At 36.9% G+C, this 17,373-nt stretch overlaps 1 protein-coding gene across 4 annotated transcripts in view; it reads right to left on the reverse strand.

The window, feature by feature from the left end:
- Positions 1-17,373, reverse strand: part of Cka (Connector of kinase to AP-1) — a 50,736-nt gene that overhangs the window by 24,378 nt on the left and 8,985 nt on the right. Inside the window, exons 7-10 of one of the 4 annotated variants that reach the window (XM_069310527.1) lie at positions 16,643-16,731; positions 15,929-16,013; positions 11,881-11,907; positions 276-409 (exon numbers count right to left, since the gene is read on the reverse strand). In XM_069310527.1, the coding sequence (XP_069166628.1) occupies positions 276-409; positions 11,881-11,907; positions 15,929-16,013; positions 16,643-16,731 (335 nt within the window). Of the gene's footprint in view, positions 1-275; positions 410-11,880; positions 11,908-15,928; positions 16,014-16,642; positions 16,744-17,373 lie in introns of all 4 variants that reach the window. The other 3 variants (XM_069310526.1, XM_045757501.2, XM_045757499.2) reach the window with 3 other exon arrangements.

Genomic DNA, 17,373 nt, shown 5'->3' on the forward strand with positions numbered 1-17,373 from the left:
CACATAAGGGGCATAACTGGCCAGCCCTCCTGGTGTTCAAGAGAGAACTCGATTAACACCTCCATGGGATACCTGATCAACCAGGCTGTGATTCATATGTCAGGCTGCGAGCAGCCGCATCCAAAACCCTAGTTGACCAGAACGTCAACCAGGAGGCCTGGTCAGAGCGGGCCGTTGTGATCCTCGGAATTACCACAAGGTAACCACAAGGTAAGGTAGCAGCTACTAGACCTGCCAAGAATCTCTAAATAATTTAGAAGATGACACACACTTACATCGTAGGTAGCATCAGCTTCATTGGTTACCGTCAGCTGAGCTAGTTCTCCAAGACCTTCCAATGCATCCTCCTCTCCCCCAGGACCTCCAACATATGCCCGCCGGGGTCCTGGACCAAACCCCAAAACACCAGCTGCAAATAAAATAGGTACATATTAAAATTGTGCTCTTCATATTAATAAATAGTAGTTTAAATCTGAAATAAGGTGGCATAAATGGTGGACACAAGACAACTACTGAACTACAGTAGCAGCTCTACTGCATCACAACCTGTCAGCATTACTACAAGTATTACAATGGGAAATTCTACTTGAGAGCTGCTCGACCAGGGCTTACTATCCCAGTCAATCCATCCAATACACTGTAACCAACCATGTAACTATCATATCCAAGATATGAAAATGAACTATATTATCAACTTAATGTAAATCATATCATACTTCCCACTTCAACTTGTTACTATGAAGTACTCTTATCACTTTTATGGGAGGATGATGCTTTATTGACTTCTCATTCAGTAACATTTCTCCAACTTTAAATCACTAGTAAAATCCAACATGTACATATAGTCCATCCTCAAAAGTCATGTAGCTGGATTAATAAGGCTGAGAGAAAAAAAATGATTAATATCTGCAAGTAATTATGAATGTTCAACAGATTTGAATAAAAATTAAAAACCTAAAAATGGGAAGGGGGCACCTTTAATTTTAATAATCTGAAATATTTATATTTCCTACTACACACATTAAACAATTAGTGTAAATCAGAGTAAAAATAATTACTAAATTTTATTTACATTGCAATCTGAAAATAAACATACTAAGTAAAGATTAAAAGCTTACCTGATGACAAAAGAATAAATAAATATGAAATAAATATCCACTATGGGACAAGCACATAGAAGACTCCAAACCTACTCTTGTATGTGCAGCACTGATATCATGTACCAAGAGCATGCTAAGCTCAAGCATATACTGTATGGCCAAATGCTTGCAACTCAAGGAGCAAAATGCATCAGTCACGGCAGTAACCACCAGCACCACAGGATAAGGAGCAGCCCAAGTAAGATTTTCTAAATTACAGCGACTTTGCTACTGTGCTCTAACGGTTTTTATGCCTAAGACTGATTTGCCAGGGAGCAGCAACAACATTGTTTACATGGGCTGTTCCTTGCTTATACATTACATGCTAGTGAATGTCTTGACTCAAGGGTGACATTCACACCACCAACAACACAAGCAACTGAGGTATCAAAGCGCACTCATCACGACAGGTTTAACCGCAATAAACCACCAGCACCACCAGAAGAAAAAAGGTGCACGAGGAACTTGGTAAGATCAAAAATGACCACAACTCCTCACGCTTAGTAAGGAACCACCTTAACTGTGAAACATAGCAAATTAATGCTTTTCTTGTGAATACATTTAGTGCACACACTAACTTCAAAACAACCATATCTTTCAAACCAAAAAATAAAAGGTAAATTACAATTTCTTTGCTAAAATACTTAACTTATTCATGACTTAGTTTCAGTCAAGGTGATTTCCAGGAATGTGAATAATTCTGAATACCCCAAAAGTTTCAATGGTGCATTCGAGACAAAGAAAATTATGGTCAAATTATAAAAGAACCAAGAAAACCCCTAACCACAACCTAACATAGTTTGTGTCATTCCCTTATGAGTTGTACTCAATGTATCTTGTAGGGTAGCCATAACCAAAGTGAAAGAGTGTGGTCAGACGAAGTGGTTGAGCATGGTGCAGACTTACTGGTGTGGACAGTGGTGGTGGTGGTAGTGATGGTGGTGGTGGTGGCAGTGGTGGTGGTGGCAGTGGTGGTGGGTGTGGCAGTGGTGGGTGGGGAGGGGGGAGTATGCTGAGGAGATGGGCTACCCCTTGCCCCCACTGCTGCACGATATCTAGCTTTGAGGGCCTCTAGGGCAGGGGGTGGGCCAGCCCATTCCCCCCGAAATGATGGAATCCTCCCCTCCTCCACATCCTCCTCAATGCCCTCCATTCCCTCCTCCTCCTCACCCTCCAATTCGGGCCTGCGCCTGGTACCCGTCCAAGTGGCCCTGCGCCCGCCCACCAGGTGCGCTACACGACACAATCCATACCACGGGCACGCCGCCACACCACGCCAGAATAAACCATAACCGTCAACACCACAGGGAAGTACTCAACAGGGTGGCAACACAAGTGCTATACAGTGAAGCTTCATTATCATTTACAGTTCAAGTACAGTACATAATTGTCTGCTAATCTGGATGCCAACAAATAAATCTCATTTTCCTAGTATCTTTCATGCTTAAAATTATTTGTATGCCCAATTTCAAGGTGACAATTGCTAATTAGAAAGTAAAAATAATCCTTAAAATTGTAATTTCTTGGTGCTCAATTTCTGATTAAAATATATATAATAATATTCGTATTTCCAAAATTGAACAAGATATTAAAAGCTATGTATATATTGATGAAATTTTGTTTACATCAAATGTTCATATACAGAAATCATCTTATATACTCTATGTACAAAACAGTAGATATTATAAAGAAACAAAAATAAAACCTCAGTTTTAAAACTTTTCATACAATTTGCCATAATTGATAACTCAACTGAACCATTTTACAAAGTATTGAACAGGGTGAGAATAGCTTGAGCTACGTCATCCCTTTTTATGTATTTATACCTCAATAAACTTATTTCAATTTGACAAAGGCAATGGATGCTAAAGTGAGTAACACCTTATCACTGTTCCAGTGTTTTCTCAGTAAGACTTGCCAAAATACTAATACAAAATATTCATCTAGGTAACAATTCATTATATAGTTGTTGGAACAAATAACTAACAAAGCGATATTTCATATCCAACTTATATACTAATTTACATATCCATTTATCTAATCCAATCCATTCTTTGATAATATCGGTGTTGTAAATTAAGAGTGCAGAGTACAAAGGCTTTCATAATGTTTAATAGGCAGCAGTAACAATGCATCTGCAGAAGGAAATATCATGATGTACTGCAGACTGCAAGTCATGCATATACAGGGAAACTTATTAATTCTTAAACAGGAAAGCTGTGCACACCATAATTTTTTTATCTATAAGTCTCAATAACTTTAAGAGTATCATAAATGAACAACTCACATTAATAATAATAATAATAATAATAAATAATAATAATAATAATAATAAACAAATGTGCATTAAGAACTTCAGATATCAAAACAGTTAAATAAGTTCCAAGATGCATAACTAAAGCCAACTTTACAAATCAGCATATTTGTGTTACCATACTTTAAAATAATATCTCTTCATATAAATTGGTAAAAGCAAGCTGCAGGCATTGAGCAAACAGAATAAACAGTTCCAAAGCTTGTGGGGTGAATTGCTTGCCGTACTAAAGCCACCATAATTAGTTTTTACGAAAGCTAAACCACAGGCCATGCTGTAGTCATGATTCTACAGACACTATATTTAAAAGAAAGGTTCTTCAGTCAATGCTGCCAGGTATAAAGCAGGCCATGCTTGTCCTCAAATTTCTGCAGGACACCACCATATAGCAGGCATTAAGCTCAAGTGAAATTATTCACTGAAGATGTTACTCTCCCAAAATGAATCATTCCTTTCATATGTCAATGGCAAGCCTGACATCTACACCAGTAAGCAGTGGCAAGCCTGACATCTACACCAGTAAGCAGTGGCAAGGCTGACATCTACACCAGTAAGCAGTGGCAAGGCAGACATCTACACCTATACCAGTGAACAGTGGCAAGCCCAACGTCTACACCTATACCAGTGAACAGTGGCAAGCCCAACGTCTACACCTATACCAGTGAACAGTGGCAAGCCCAACGTCTACACCTATACCAGTGAACAGTGGCAAGTCCAATGTCTACGCCTATACTAGTGAACAGTGGCAAGCCCAACTTCTACACCTACACCAGTGAACAGTGGCAAGTCCAACGTCAACACCTATACAAGTGAACAGTGGCAAGTCCAATGTCTACACCTATACCAGTGAACAGTGGCAAGTCCAACGTCTACACCTATAATAGTGAACAGTGGTAAGCCCAACTTCTACACCTACACCAGTGAACAGTGGCAAGTCCAATGTCTACACCTACACCAGTGAACAGTGACAAGTCCAATGTCTACACCTACACCAGTGAACAGTGACAAGCCCAACGTCTACACCTATACTAGTGAACAGTGACAAGCCCAACGTCTACACCTACATCAGTGAACAGTGACAAGCCCAACGTCTACACCTATACCAGTGAACAGTGACAAGCCCAACGTCTACACCTATACCAGTGAATAGTGACAAGCCCAACATCTACACCAGTGAACAGTGCAAGCCTAACGTCTACACCTATACCAGTGAACAGTGACAAGCCCTACGTCTACACCTACACCAGTGAACAGTGCAAGCCTAACGTCTACACCTACACCAGTGAACAGTGCAAGCCTAACGTCTACACCTATACCAGTGAACAGTGCAAGCCCAACGTCTACACCTATACCAGTGAACAGTGCAAGCCTAACGTCTACACCTATACCAGTGAACAGTGCAAGCCCAACGTCTACACCTATACCAGTGAACAGTGCAAGCCTAACGTCTACACCTATACCAGTGAACAGTGCAAGCCTAACGTCTACACCTATACCAGTAAACAGTGGAAGCCTAACGTCTACACCTATACCAGTGAACAGTGCAAGCCCAACGTCTACACCTACACCAGTGAACAGTGCAAGCCATCATTCTACATGAACACAATGAACAGTGATAAGCCCCATGTCTAAATCTAGACCAATGATAAACTCTACATCAACACTTACACCAACTCAACCCAAGACACTTGTAACTGAACTTTTCCAATTAATATTCTTAAGTTACTTGATTGTACTCGTCTTCCAATCAAAGTATTAAATTAACATTGGAAAGAGCATTTGAATTAACTAATGTGTTGTGATATGCATTTATCTTTCAAAAAAATAAAATAAAAAATATTAAAGGCAGTGTTGTGTAATAGGCATTTATCTCCTGACAAATTCAGTCACAGACACCATGAGCAATGACCCTTGACCGATTTCCTCACCAGGGCTACTGTTAATGAGTCCAATACTCAAGATAGTACCCTCATCAGCCATGGCCATGCTTAATTAATATATTAAGGGTACAGGAACCCACAAGCTTAATGCCTTCTTCAAGCAGATTTAAGTCAAATTCATATATATATAAAACAGCATTATAAATTCAAAATGTAATTAGGAAAAGTATAATATTTGAACTCAAAGCTTAAATGACACTTAAGAAATTGGAAAACAAACTTATGCAACAACCAACATACCCTTCCCTAAGTGCATTTGATAAGGCCCTTGTACCACTGCGGTAAAAAAACATTAAACCAACCTTTGATTTTAGTCTTCTAAGCAATAATAGCCAATATAAACTATTTTTTTTTGTTACAGCTTAATCATCTATATCTTCAAACGAGAAAGAATGTCTGGCGGCCCAAGGTTGGAGGCCAGATTCTTGGGACTAGCCTCATCCAATTCCGCAGGGTGAATGGTCTGAGGTATAGGATGGACATAGGCCAGTTGGGTTCAGCTCCAATGGCACACTAAGAAATATCAACCTATAACCAATCACACATGTGAGATTTTCATGAAGTCTGAAATGAAATCTGATGTGCTTTCCATAGTTTGAAATAAATCCTGCTGTTTACCTGCGTATTTCGTGATAAACTTGAAAATGACAAACTATATTCATTTGGGTTACAGTGATAAAAGAAAGTATTGAAGATGGTTATGGTGAAGAAAATAGTACAGTATATAATAAACATGCAGGATGAGGGGGTACAGCAAGGATAGGGGGGGGGGGGGAGATGAAAGATAGAACGAGGATGGGGGGGGGGATGGATGGGGGATAGAGCGAGGACGGGGCACAGATGAGGGGTAGAGCGAGGACGGGGGGAAAATGAGGGTTCAGTCTTAAAGTTGTTGGTGAAATTGGCTTCACTAACCTCTTCTATCAATGCTTTCCACCCATACTGTACTAGGAACGAGAACTTCCTTATAACTCTCCGACTCAACTGCATGTTCAGCTTCCACTGACACTCCCTTGTCCTACCTTCTTTTAATTTAAACAGGCATCCTTTTTCTACTTGATCTATTCCCTTCAGGATCTTGTATGTAGTTATCACCCCCACCTTCCCCCCGTTTCTTCTTCTCAAAGGTTGTGAAGACGAGTTCTCTCAACCTGTTTTCATAGCTGGCCTATCTCAATTCTGGCACAGTACTAATATATATATAGTAGTTGCAAACCTCTCCTTTCTCAAGTTTGTTTGTGCTTCACAAGGTTCCATGCTGGTACCGCAAATAATGGTCTCTCATAGACAGGGTTCTTTTCTATGTACCTGGGTCCCTTGTGCACAAGCTGTGGTTTGAGTTTGTTATGTATTTCCTTACATTTCACCATGTTAACTTCATTGCCCATGTAATTTTATTATTATACTGTAGACAAAACAAATTGCAACAAATATTTTTTTTTTTGAGCCCCATATAGACCCCCAAAATATGGGGTAACAACAAAAGTGCCAAAGCAATGGGTTAAAGTGCGTACGAGTTTCTTGCTGAGGAAGTGGCATTTCATGTTCACTCAAAAGCCCATTTTGTTTTTACTCACCAGCATAATGGACAACATATAAATAAAAACCATTACATCAAGTACTAGTTGGCATGACTCTCCCACAGTACTTAATGAAGTATAGTACTATACTGTATTATAATACAGTGATGTACAATACTGCCATTCCTTTATTTAAGTATTTCCAATTGAAGCACTAATTTCTATTTACATACACTGCACTTACATAACCACAATTTTATTTCTCTCTCAAAATTTTACTTTTGTCTTTATTTTCAAACTTAATCGTGGAAAACTTTTAAAGAATAAAAATGATAAAACACTGATTTTGACGAGGTTGAAGTTGATGTAGCTGAATTACTTGGGTGCCAAGCACAGTCCTTAACAGAATTCCTTCACCTTGAACAACAACTTGATGAACTTGTGTAAAATATGTTGGAACAAAGCAGTGAATTTAAAGGAAAGCAGGAAAGTCTCTTGATTACCCATAAGGAGCTTCACCAAGAGAAGAAACAGACTGTCCAGGTATATCTGAACATTTTTCAAATGAGTTAAGAAGAGCTGAAAAACTAACCAGCATCAATCTCTACAAGGAGCCCAGGGAAGAACTAAGAAATAGGTGGCCCTCTTTCTCTCTCAGTTGAAAAGTTAGTCCTGCCTCTGTTGCCATAACTATTCAGGAGTCATTCACCCTACACCAAGCCCCAACACACAACGTATTATTGTAGCATACGCTCAACATTTATTTCAATGATTTATTTTATATTTTTTTTTTACTGTGGAATGCATCCCCACATTTTAACATTGATTCTTACGGGAATATAAGTTTCAATTTAAGTTCTTTCGCTTCAAGTCATGATTTCCAGGACTGTATCTTGAACATAAATAGAGGGAGTACAGTACCAGTATATGAATACTGTACCTCGAATTGAACAAGTTCGCAAAGCATGAATTCACATGTACAAGTTCTATTTTTTGTTCTAATTAAAAGCCTGAAAGCTGTTTTCAAATACACACTGGCATGGTTATTTAACATACAGTAATATATTTAAACAATTATATGCAGAAATGATATATAAAAGAACTGTAATAAGATATAAAAAATATTAAATTTATAACCAATAAAATAAAAATTCAGTAGCAAGCTACCTATGATTATATGAATGAGGAAGTTGCCCGTCAGCTTACACCTCTGTACCTTCGAGCACGCGCGCGCACACACACACACACACACACACACACACACACACACACACACACACACCAGATGTACAGATGTACAATTAGGTGAGTACCAGTGCTGCCACCCCCTCAACAACATTAATGTTCAAAACTTACAATGCATAAATATGCACACAATGCCATTTTTTTGTAAAAAAAAAAAAAACAATCTTATCCGTAAGTCACACTGAGAAGAATACTATTCTTTGTTTTAGCTCTTATTTTTTACCCTTACTTATGCCTTTGTCATTTTGTACTTAATTCTATATACTGTATCCGTATGCCTTAGTGCAAGCAAGTGCAGACTGGTGTGGTAAAGTGATAGCCATATCAACATGTGGAAATCTTCGAGATTTCAAGTAATGCTTCATATCCAAATCACCTGAAGACACTTAAAATTTCCGAATCAATCCTCTCCGAGACATTTGGCACATGGAAAGAGCAATCAGAAAATCTTTGGCTAAATTTGTCAGAAATTAATAATATACATTAAGAACAATACCTTATCTTTTTTTGAATTTTGATGAACATTAATTTTTATTCATATATATCAGAAGAAATAAAACTTTGTAATGAAATATTTTTTAAGCGAGTTTAGCAGTTCCTCGGTGCACTGGTTCTGGTACGACAGAGACTTACACAAAACCTGCACGCTTTTGAACTTGTGCAGGTCGCATAACACCAGGTTCAGAATCTTGTGTACTTATAGAGGCGAGGAAAGCATAAGAATACGAAATCCTAAACTGGGCGAATCTTCACAGAAGTACAGGTAAAGCAAAACAAACTACATATCTTGACTAGAGAAAAATATGGAAACAAGGGAAGTGATTGTTTGCCCAATGTAATCAAACCATATGCAACACCCAAGTGTACCACCAGGTGGTAGCTCCTGTCACCTAGGGGTCCAACCTGCCTGTCTTCTCACTTGTGTGCTGCACCCATGGGAGAAAAGTGCGAGAAAAGAGAAAAGTTTTCTCATGGGAGAAAACAGAAAAATTAGTCTGGGTAAGGGGAGCTGCTGAGGCCCCCAGAAAAATGGCATTTCATTATATTCAATGTTTGATTTCTTGGCTCACCCTAAATAGCTCCACAGTGCATTCTCCCAATGTTGCCTCAAATATGAAACCATCTTCGAGCTGAAAGAAACAGATTAATAAAGGACTTTAAACATTAGTCAATCCCTTAACTGTAGGAGTATCAGAACATATTGGCAAGATTCCAACAATGCTAAGGAAACAAGCCAAGACTGAATTGAAACCATCTGGCAAACTTGGCAACGGTAGTCTAACTTTCTCTGTAAAGTTAAACAAGGAATGTGAGCACTGAGAAAGTCAAGTCAGGAATAAGCTGAGGATGCAGTGAGTCCTTCCTCTGAACTGGAAACAGTCAAATACAGCCGAAAGGGATGAAATAATGGCAATGATACTGCTGTTTAAGAAAATGCAACCGACTGTCTGGATAATAGGTACAGATGACTGGGAAGGTATTCTGGGAAGGAATACCTGATGGCATTCTTTCTCAAAAGATACAAATCCAACAAAGGCCCATAGACACAAGGCAGAAGGGTCCCAGGCCAAAGACCCCTGAAAAACCAATGAAAGTCCCCCTCAAAGCAGTCACTGGAGCTTACCAAGAAAGTGTTGATGGGAGAGACTATACCAGGCCACCAAACCTGGATGAACACAAGAGGGGTACTGACCTTAAAGAGAAAAGAGTAAACTGGCAGCTCACCCTGCACCGAAGCCTATGGCACACCAACCACTTTTTCAGTCAGGAGACAAGAGAAAATGCTGCCTGGAATAGTCCACAATAGGGACTAAAGAGGCAGACTGCAGCCAAAACACCTGAGAATGAGTCTGGGAGGATGTTCCTGTAACAGCCAGTGCCTGATTCACCCCCTCACAGAAATTATAGTTTGGAAAGGCCTAAAGACACACTAACCCCAATTAGCTAAGAGAACACTGGCAAGTCTTTGTAGTGAATTACTTTTTTATACCAAACACGAGAATAATGAAGCAAGTCGGCTGGACCCCTAGGTGACCTGTGCCGCTACATAGTGGTGTGCTTAGGTACTTGAGCATGGTTTGTTGACATTGTGCAAACAACTCCTTCCCTTGTTTCCATATTTTCTCTCTTTAACCAAGTAGTTTGTTTTGCTTTGCCCATATTTTCTGGGGAGTTCAATCTAAACTTCCCATGGTTTCCTTGCACCTACAAGCACAATATATTCTGGTCCTGGTGCCTAGTAGACCCATGCAAATACAGAGCTCTGGTAGTTTTGGGGCACCTGAGCCAATGCACTTGGAAACTACTGAAGGCCAGCCCAGAAATTAACTACTGCATATTTTATCAACACAAAAACTCAAAAGATACAGCAAAGAGTTGATAATTTTAAATATTTACTACATTACCATTGGTCTTGTATAGTTCCCATCGTAAACAAAATTAATACCGTATCTGCACGATTATAAGCTAGACCTTCATTTGGCAAAAAATGAAATAAAATAAAAATAAAAATAATAATAATAATAATAATAATAAGCAAAAGTTGGGTGTGGCATGCAGTAGAATGGAAAGCATTTGAAGATTCTTTACACAGGCTTTACCTCCACCAGTCATTGGTCACCACCCAAATCACCACCATCATCATTACCACATCACGCTAAATCACCACCACCACCACCATTACCACATCACGCTAAATCACCACCATCGCCACCTTCATGACACAGCAATGTTGAACTCTTGAGTATCTACTGATGGAATAGTTGGTGTTGAAGTTGAAGATAACAACAACCACCATGATCGAATCAACCCTACATACTGAAGATAAATGTTGCTTTAGTTCTTTCCACGAATCCCTGATGGTATGTAACAAAACATTAAATCATTTCCTGTACTTGGCCATAACTGTTTATTCTTAAGTTAGTCACAGTGTACACATTTTTGTCTTAACAACTGTGTGGTAGATTTAGGAGGGTATGTGTACAAACGTCCATACAGGACATGATGACCAACTGTTACCGGAATTGAGGCCAAGGAAGCACAATGCAACAGTCAATTGCCATCAATCCAATATTATCCAAATTTCATGTAATGGGAATTAGAAGGCAAAAGGAAGGTGTATTAATTCATCAGATACTTTAGATAATATATCATGAAGCCACTATATCATTTTTCTCCTAGTGATATATTACAAATGGTATGTTCATTGCCTGCACTCATGGCAACAACTGAGGCTTGGGAGAAATGGCGCATAAACGACACCTAACATACAAATACCTATCTTGTGTGTTAAGAGCAATTTTGAATGTGAATACAATTGTATTGGGTTTTAGGTGATGGTTCACCTTCAGGGTACACCTCAGAATTGCAGTCCAAGCTTTTTTTTTTGCATGAAATATGTCCAAGACACACCCTGTGGCTTATAACTGGGGATGACTTATAATCATGCAAATACGGTATGACCACAAAAATAAATTTAAGAAAGTAACGGCAAACCACAAGAAACACAGAAAGAACATGCATATATACAAATACAATCCAAGCATGAAAATATACCATAAACTACTATGATAAAACTTCAACTCTTTGGTAAATAATGTTTCACAAATTTCAAAGATGGGGTTTTGAGGTTCAATTTCAAATGTGAACATGAACTTTGACTCCATGACCCTTGCAATATCAGCCATGACAGATGCTAAAGGGCTGTTCGAGTCATTAATTACCTTGCATATATTCCTCTTGCCAGTCTCCTATTGTAAAAAGTAGGAGAAATAAAAAAAAAAAGGAAAAATATAAATAAATGTAAATTCACCTTCATAACCTAAAACAAAGAACAATGATATAGCACACACATATATCAAAATGTTACATCCAATACCAAAATGTTACATCCATCGGCAAGGCTTACTTTGTTTGCTTCTGCTTTCTAAAATCGTAAATGAGATTACCTGATAAATGGTCCACCTTCATCTATAAAGTAATTTAGCTGATAATAAAATAAGAATCCTTACACATAATCATGGTTCACATTAAATTCTTTATAAATATGGCATAAATATTATATAAATATAATCCAATGAGTAAGAAGCTTAAGAGAAGACTTCATGAAGAGAGAAGCATAAGGCTGCAACAGAAGGATCATTACAGACAACTAACTGTACTTCATGTTTAAAGCTAACCATTATCTAAATATGATATAGATAGTTAATAACACATCTTATCAAAGATATATGATTACAATTACAATGTACTGTACTCTTTAAGCCTAACTCATTCGGCCCCCAGGCTTGGTACAAATTAACCATCAAATTACATACTAGAATTAAATTTTTCAGAATAAACTTTCACCATCCCTCTCATTAGTTTAACCATTTTGAATTTATCAGTAACGTGTGAAGAAAAATGTCTGCAAGTTCCCAGTAAGCCGATTTATCAAAGTAACATTTATGAAGAAGTCTCCAAACAATATTTGGTCCTGGTCACTTCTTTGAATGATAGTTCAATATTAGTGGAGAAACTAGCTTTCACAACTTGAGGTACAACACCTTCCTTATATTGCTATTGGAACTGATTATATTATAACAATTTAATTATTAAAATCTATCTCATTCCCTGTGCTACACGAACAAAACACTACCAAATTCAAGGATGCTTTGAAGAATATGAAGATAAAAGGAAAATATAAATGCTTCCTCTTAAAAGTAGACTAAGTGCATCCAAGAAGTTCCTTTCTGAGCAGGGCACTTGGATGTTCCCTGAGGCAAGACCACTGCTGCTTCCATTAAAGATGATCACAATAGTTAGGAAAGAGGAACATTCTGCACCAGTACAACTAAAATCTTCCTGGATGTTACCATTAAATCACACTTGTGATAGACAGTCACTGGAGAACAGCTCAATCCAGCTCAAATTGACCTCTAAAACAGCACTGCAATTTAAGCACACGAGCCCAAAATTTGACATCCAAGAAATAAATGGCTTAATAAGATGATGGTTTGAACAGTGTCAAAGTCCATGTACAAAAGACAACATACCCATGAGTGGTACTGACCCTGAACCCAGCAGAGAAAATTCAGGAGGCAGAAAGGGTAGTTGTCAAGGTATAAATGCTACATATAGCACTGCATCTGACTGCACCAAGCAATGGATAGTCCCTCCCCATACCAATGTACAATAGCAAACTGCTCATCATATCCAGCAACAGTTCACCAGACTTAGTCCAGAAATAACATATAAAGGAGAAGCCTGGGAGCAAAAGCCAGAAAAAGAGAACAAGAGTGCATGAACTCAGCCCAGGCTACACTAAGGGGTAAAGAAACAACTTGCCCACATAGGAGGCAGACTGCATTCAAGATACAATAGCTTGAAAAGAACAAATGCCTAGTCCTGGAGCAAAGCACCATGGAATTATGTAAATACAAGGTAGTGGGAATTGCAAGGACCACTGCTGAAATACAAAATGAACCAAAAGAACCCACTGCTAAAATACAAAATGAACCAAATGAACCCACTGCTGAATCACAAACTGAACCAAAACAGACGGGATCCAAATCACCAGCTGGTAAAGTTCCGAAACACACCGAACACTTCGAACACACACAACACAAAAATAAACGTACTGTACTGACTTGGCACAAAAGAATTAAAATGCTACACAGCTAAACCAAAGTTTCTAAGGATGAAAACAAGGCACATATCTGAATCCTGCCTCAATCAAGCCAGCCAACAATCAAAGGACTTATTCAAAGAATGTGGCTGTAGGCATGGGTGCTGCCATCTGGCAGCTGTGAGAGTTAGTAGTAGCCACCAGGGCAAACTAGTAGTTTATGAGAACTCTTCTTACTGGATCCTGTAATGGAAAGTAGAGGTTGGGAAGGCCGTGAACACTTATAAACTAGGTTTCTGCGATCACTCTGGGCTAGACAGAACATTTCTCCAGTGCAGCCTTAACATCGGTACATCATCATCCCGACAAAGACTTAACCCTGCTGTCACGAGCCTGTCAAATGTGACCAGCAGTGATCATGCCAAGAGGAGCATACAAAACACAATAATTTAAAAAACCACTGCCAAAAATGCCTAATGTTTCATATCTAATCATATCACTTTAACATTAAAATAAATCACTACATACAAGTAAAAAAAATCAGTCTTAAGATAGGTTCCTTTTCAACATACAATGCTTATTTTGTATTATTTTCATATTAGAGTTTTTTTTTATTTAAGTTTTATTTCCATAACATATTTAAGGCTACTTAAGAAACTGATAGTGAATAAATAAATACAAAAGTAAAATTTAAATCAATTTAAAATTAAAAGATGATGTTATTAAGAATGCTAGACAAAATATTCTGCACAAGCCAAAATCACTTCCAAATCTTAATGTGTGGTAACCATCATATTTTGCAAATTTGAACTAAAGACAAAATGTGTAAAGTATCACAAGGAAAAATATGATTCTAAGTGTTCAACTTTCACAATTTATAATCATGAGATACTCAACCAAACAAGAAAACATGCCATGTTAGTAAAAAAAAAGATGTTTCTGGACTACTAGCGTAAGACTGCGTCCCGTATTACTGCAAGACCAACCTCACCACCAGATGCAAGGCTTGCTTATACAAGTATCACACTGCGACTTAAACCAATTCTACAAACAACATTAGTAATGCAAACTCAGATAAGCTTGGGAAGCCTGTCAAGTCAGGCAAGACTCCAGAAATTATGACAAAACCCAACACAAGAACAACTGTTCTGATAAAACAAACTTAAATAATTTGTTGACTACTGTAATAAAACACATTTAGACATTAATCTACTGGATGGAATAATAAGCAAATCAAAACCTCTCATCATATGGAGAATATTTGAAAAATTATTTTAATTTTGTGGTAATTAGAATAACACACACATTATTTATATATATATATATTATATATATATATATATATATATATATATATATATATATATATATATATATATATATATATAAAATATATATATATATATATATATATATATATATATATATATAATATATATATATATAATATATATATATATAATATATATATATATAATATATATATAATATATATATATATAAATATATATATATATATATATATATATATATATATATATATATATATATATAATATATTATATATATATATTATATATATATATATTATATATATATATATATATATATATATATATATATATATATATATATATATATATATATATTAATATTCAATATTAATTAACAATTAATTAATATTCATGGTTTTTGTTTGTGTGGAGTTATATTACTGAAACCCTCCCCCCACTCTGTAAACAAACATTTACAGTCCCAGATTGCATCTTGCATTCATATTAATAAATACCAATGAGAACTCTAAAGAATAAGAAAAAAGTTTACTGGGTAATTAAAATCCTACCAGCATTTTCCTCCTAATTGAGACAAGAAAGAATTTGTATTATTAAATACTATAATTTGCTTTAAGATCATTAGCAATTTTTGCAACAGTCCAATTTCCATTTACCAAAAAAAAAAAAAGTCTAAAAATATAAATATTTCCTAGTATTTCCCTTTGTATTCTCATATCCAATGAAGACATTCTGTACTGTATACATATCAACATTGAAAACATATTGAAATGTCACATAAAAAATACAAACTAAAAAAAAAAATACAAATGTCTGAACTACTTTCACACACACACACCTTATAGAATAATACAAATAATAGTTATAACTTACGAGAAGTGTCCTCCATTTCAGGTAGAAAGCGAAACTCGTGGTCAAGTTCCACAGATTCCCCATCCACGTCATCAACTTCTATAGCCTGCAAAATTAAGTTTACCAATAACACATCATAAGTGTCCATCAAATTTTTTTTTTCTAAAGCTAGCATGTTTGAGTTGCATTTATTTGTTACAACAGTGTATCTCTACATAAAATATACACTGTACTGCATGAAGTTCGCTTTATTTTGAAAAATGAGATGCCAGAAATCCCATTCTATCTCCTAAATTTCCAGTCTTAAGCTCTCAACTGTATTTACGTAAGAAAATAAGCAAGAGGAGTCACCACAGAGGGCCTGTTGGCCTAATCTGGGTGGTGGCCATAAATTGCCACATGTTGACCAGACTACACACTAGAAAGTGAAGTTCCACAGATTCGGTTCAGGTATGGACGTTTCGGCCCAGGACGGACCAAAACGTCGTCATCCCTTCACTTTCTAGTGGTCTGGTCAAAATATTTCAGCCACGTTATTTTGATTCATCGCCTGCAATTGCGACATGTAGACCCCCTCACCACTTTATTATCAACAACAATATTACTGTCAATAATCAAGCAGATAATACAAATACAATACACAGCATAGAAGAAAATGGATAAGAATGAAAAAATTTCTTCCACTTTTTCTACTCTGAGGAAGCTTTAATCAGCTGTCATTTTAACATCACTTACCACTTTTGCCACCTTGGGGCTCTTAAGTCTAGGTACATCCTCCTCTTCCTCTGGCTCCTCCTCCTCATCGTCGTCATCTACTTCCATTCCTGCCAAATAGTCTACGTTCATTATGTAAACACTGTATGTTAAGATGAAATAATATCCAGAAAAAGCTTATTATGAAGTGTTGTTCATATTTCCATGCATTCATGTTATCACAGCAACAATATACCACCAGGGAGCAATAAATAATTGTCATATTAAACTAGGCAGTCTATGAGAAAAATGTCTAGTTTAATGATCATACAATACAGTATAAATAAAACCTGCCTGTGTCTTGCACATTTTAACTGATGAAAAGTTCTGACTTGGAATAAAACAAATATTTTGTCAGCTATTACTTGTAATTAACTATGTATATTTACAGGATGAGAGCTATGCTCATGGTGTCCCATCTTCCCAACACTGTCATATAACATTTTGAAACTACTGACGGTTTGGCCCCTCCACCACCTTCCTCACTTATTCCAAGCGCCTACCACTCTGTTTGCGAAAGTGAATTTTCTAATATTTTTTGGCAGCTCTGTTTAGTTAGCTTAGCTTGAAGTTTATTTAGCTTGGTCTTGAAGTTACAGGTCTCAGGAGTTGTTCTCTATTAATTTTGTTGATTTCCATTACTATTTTGTACGTAGTGATCATATCACCTCTTTTTCTTTTATTTTTTAATTTTAACATATTTAATGCCTCTA

Source organism: Procambarus clarkii, chromosome 67, assembly GCF_040958095.1.
Source record: "Procambarus clarkii isolate CNS0578487 chromosome 67, FALCON_Pclarkii_2.0, whole genome shotgun sequence".
Lineage (NCBI taxonomy): Eukaryota > Metazoa > Arthropoda > Malacostraca > Decapoda > Cambaridae > Procambarus > Procambarus clarkii.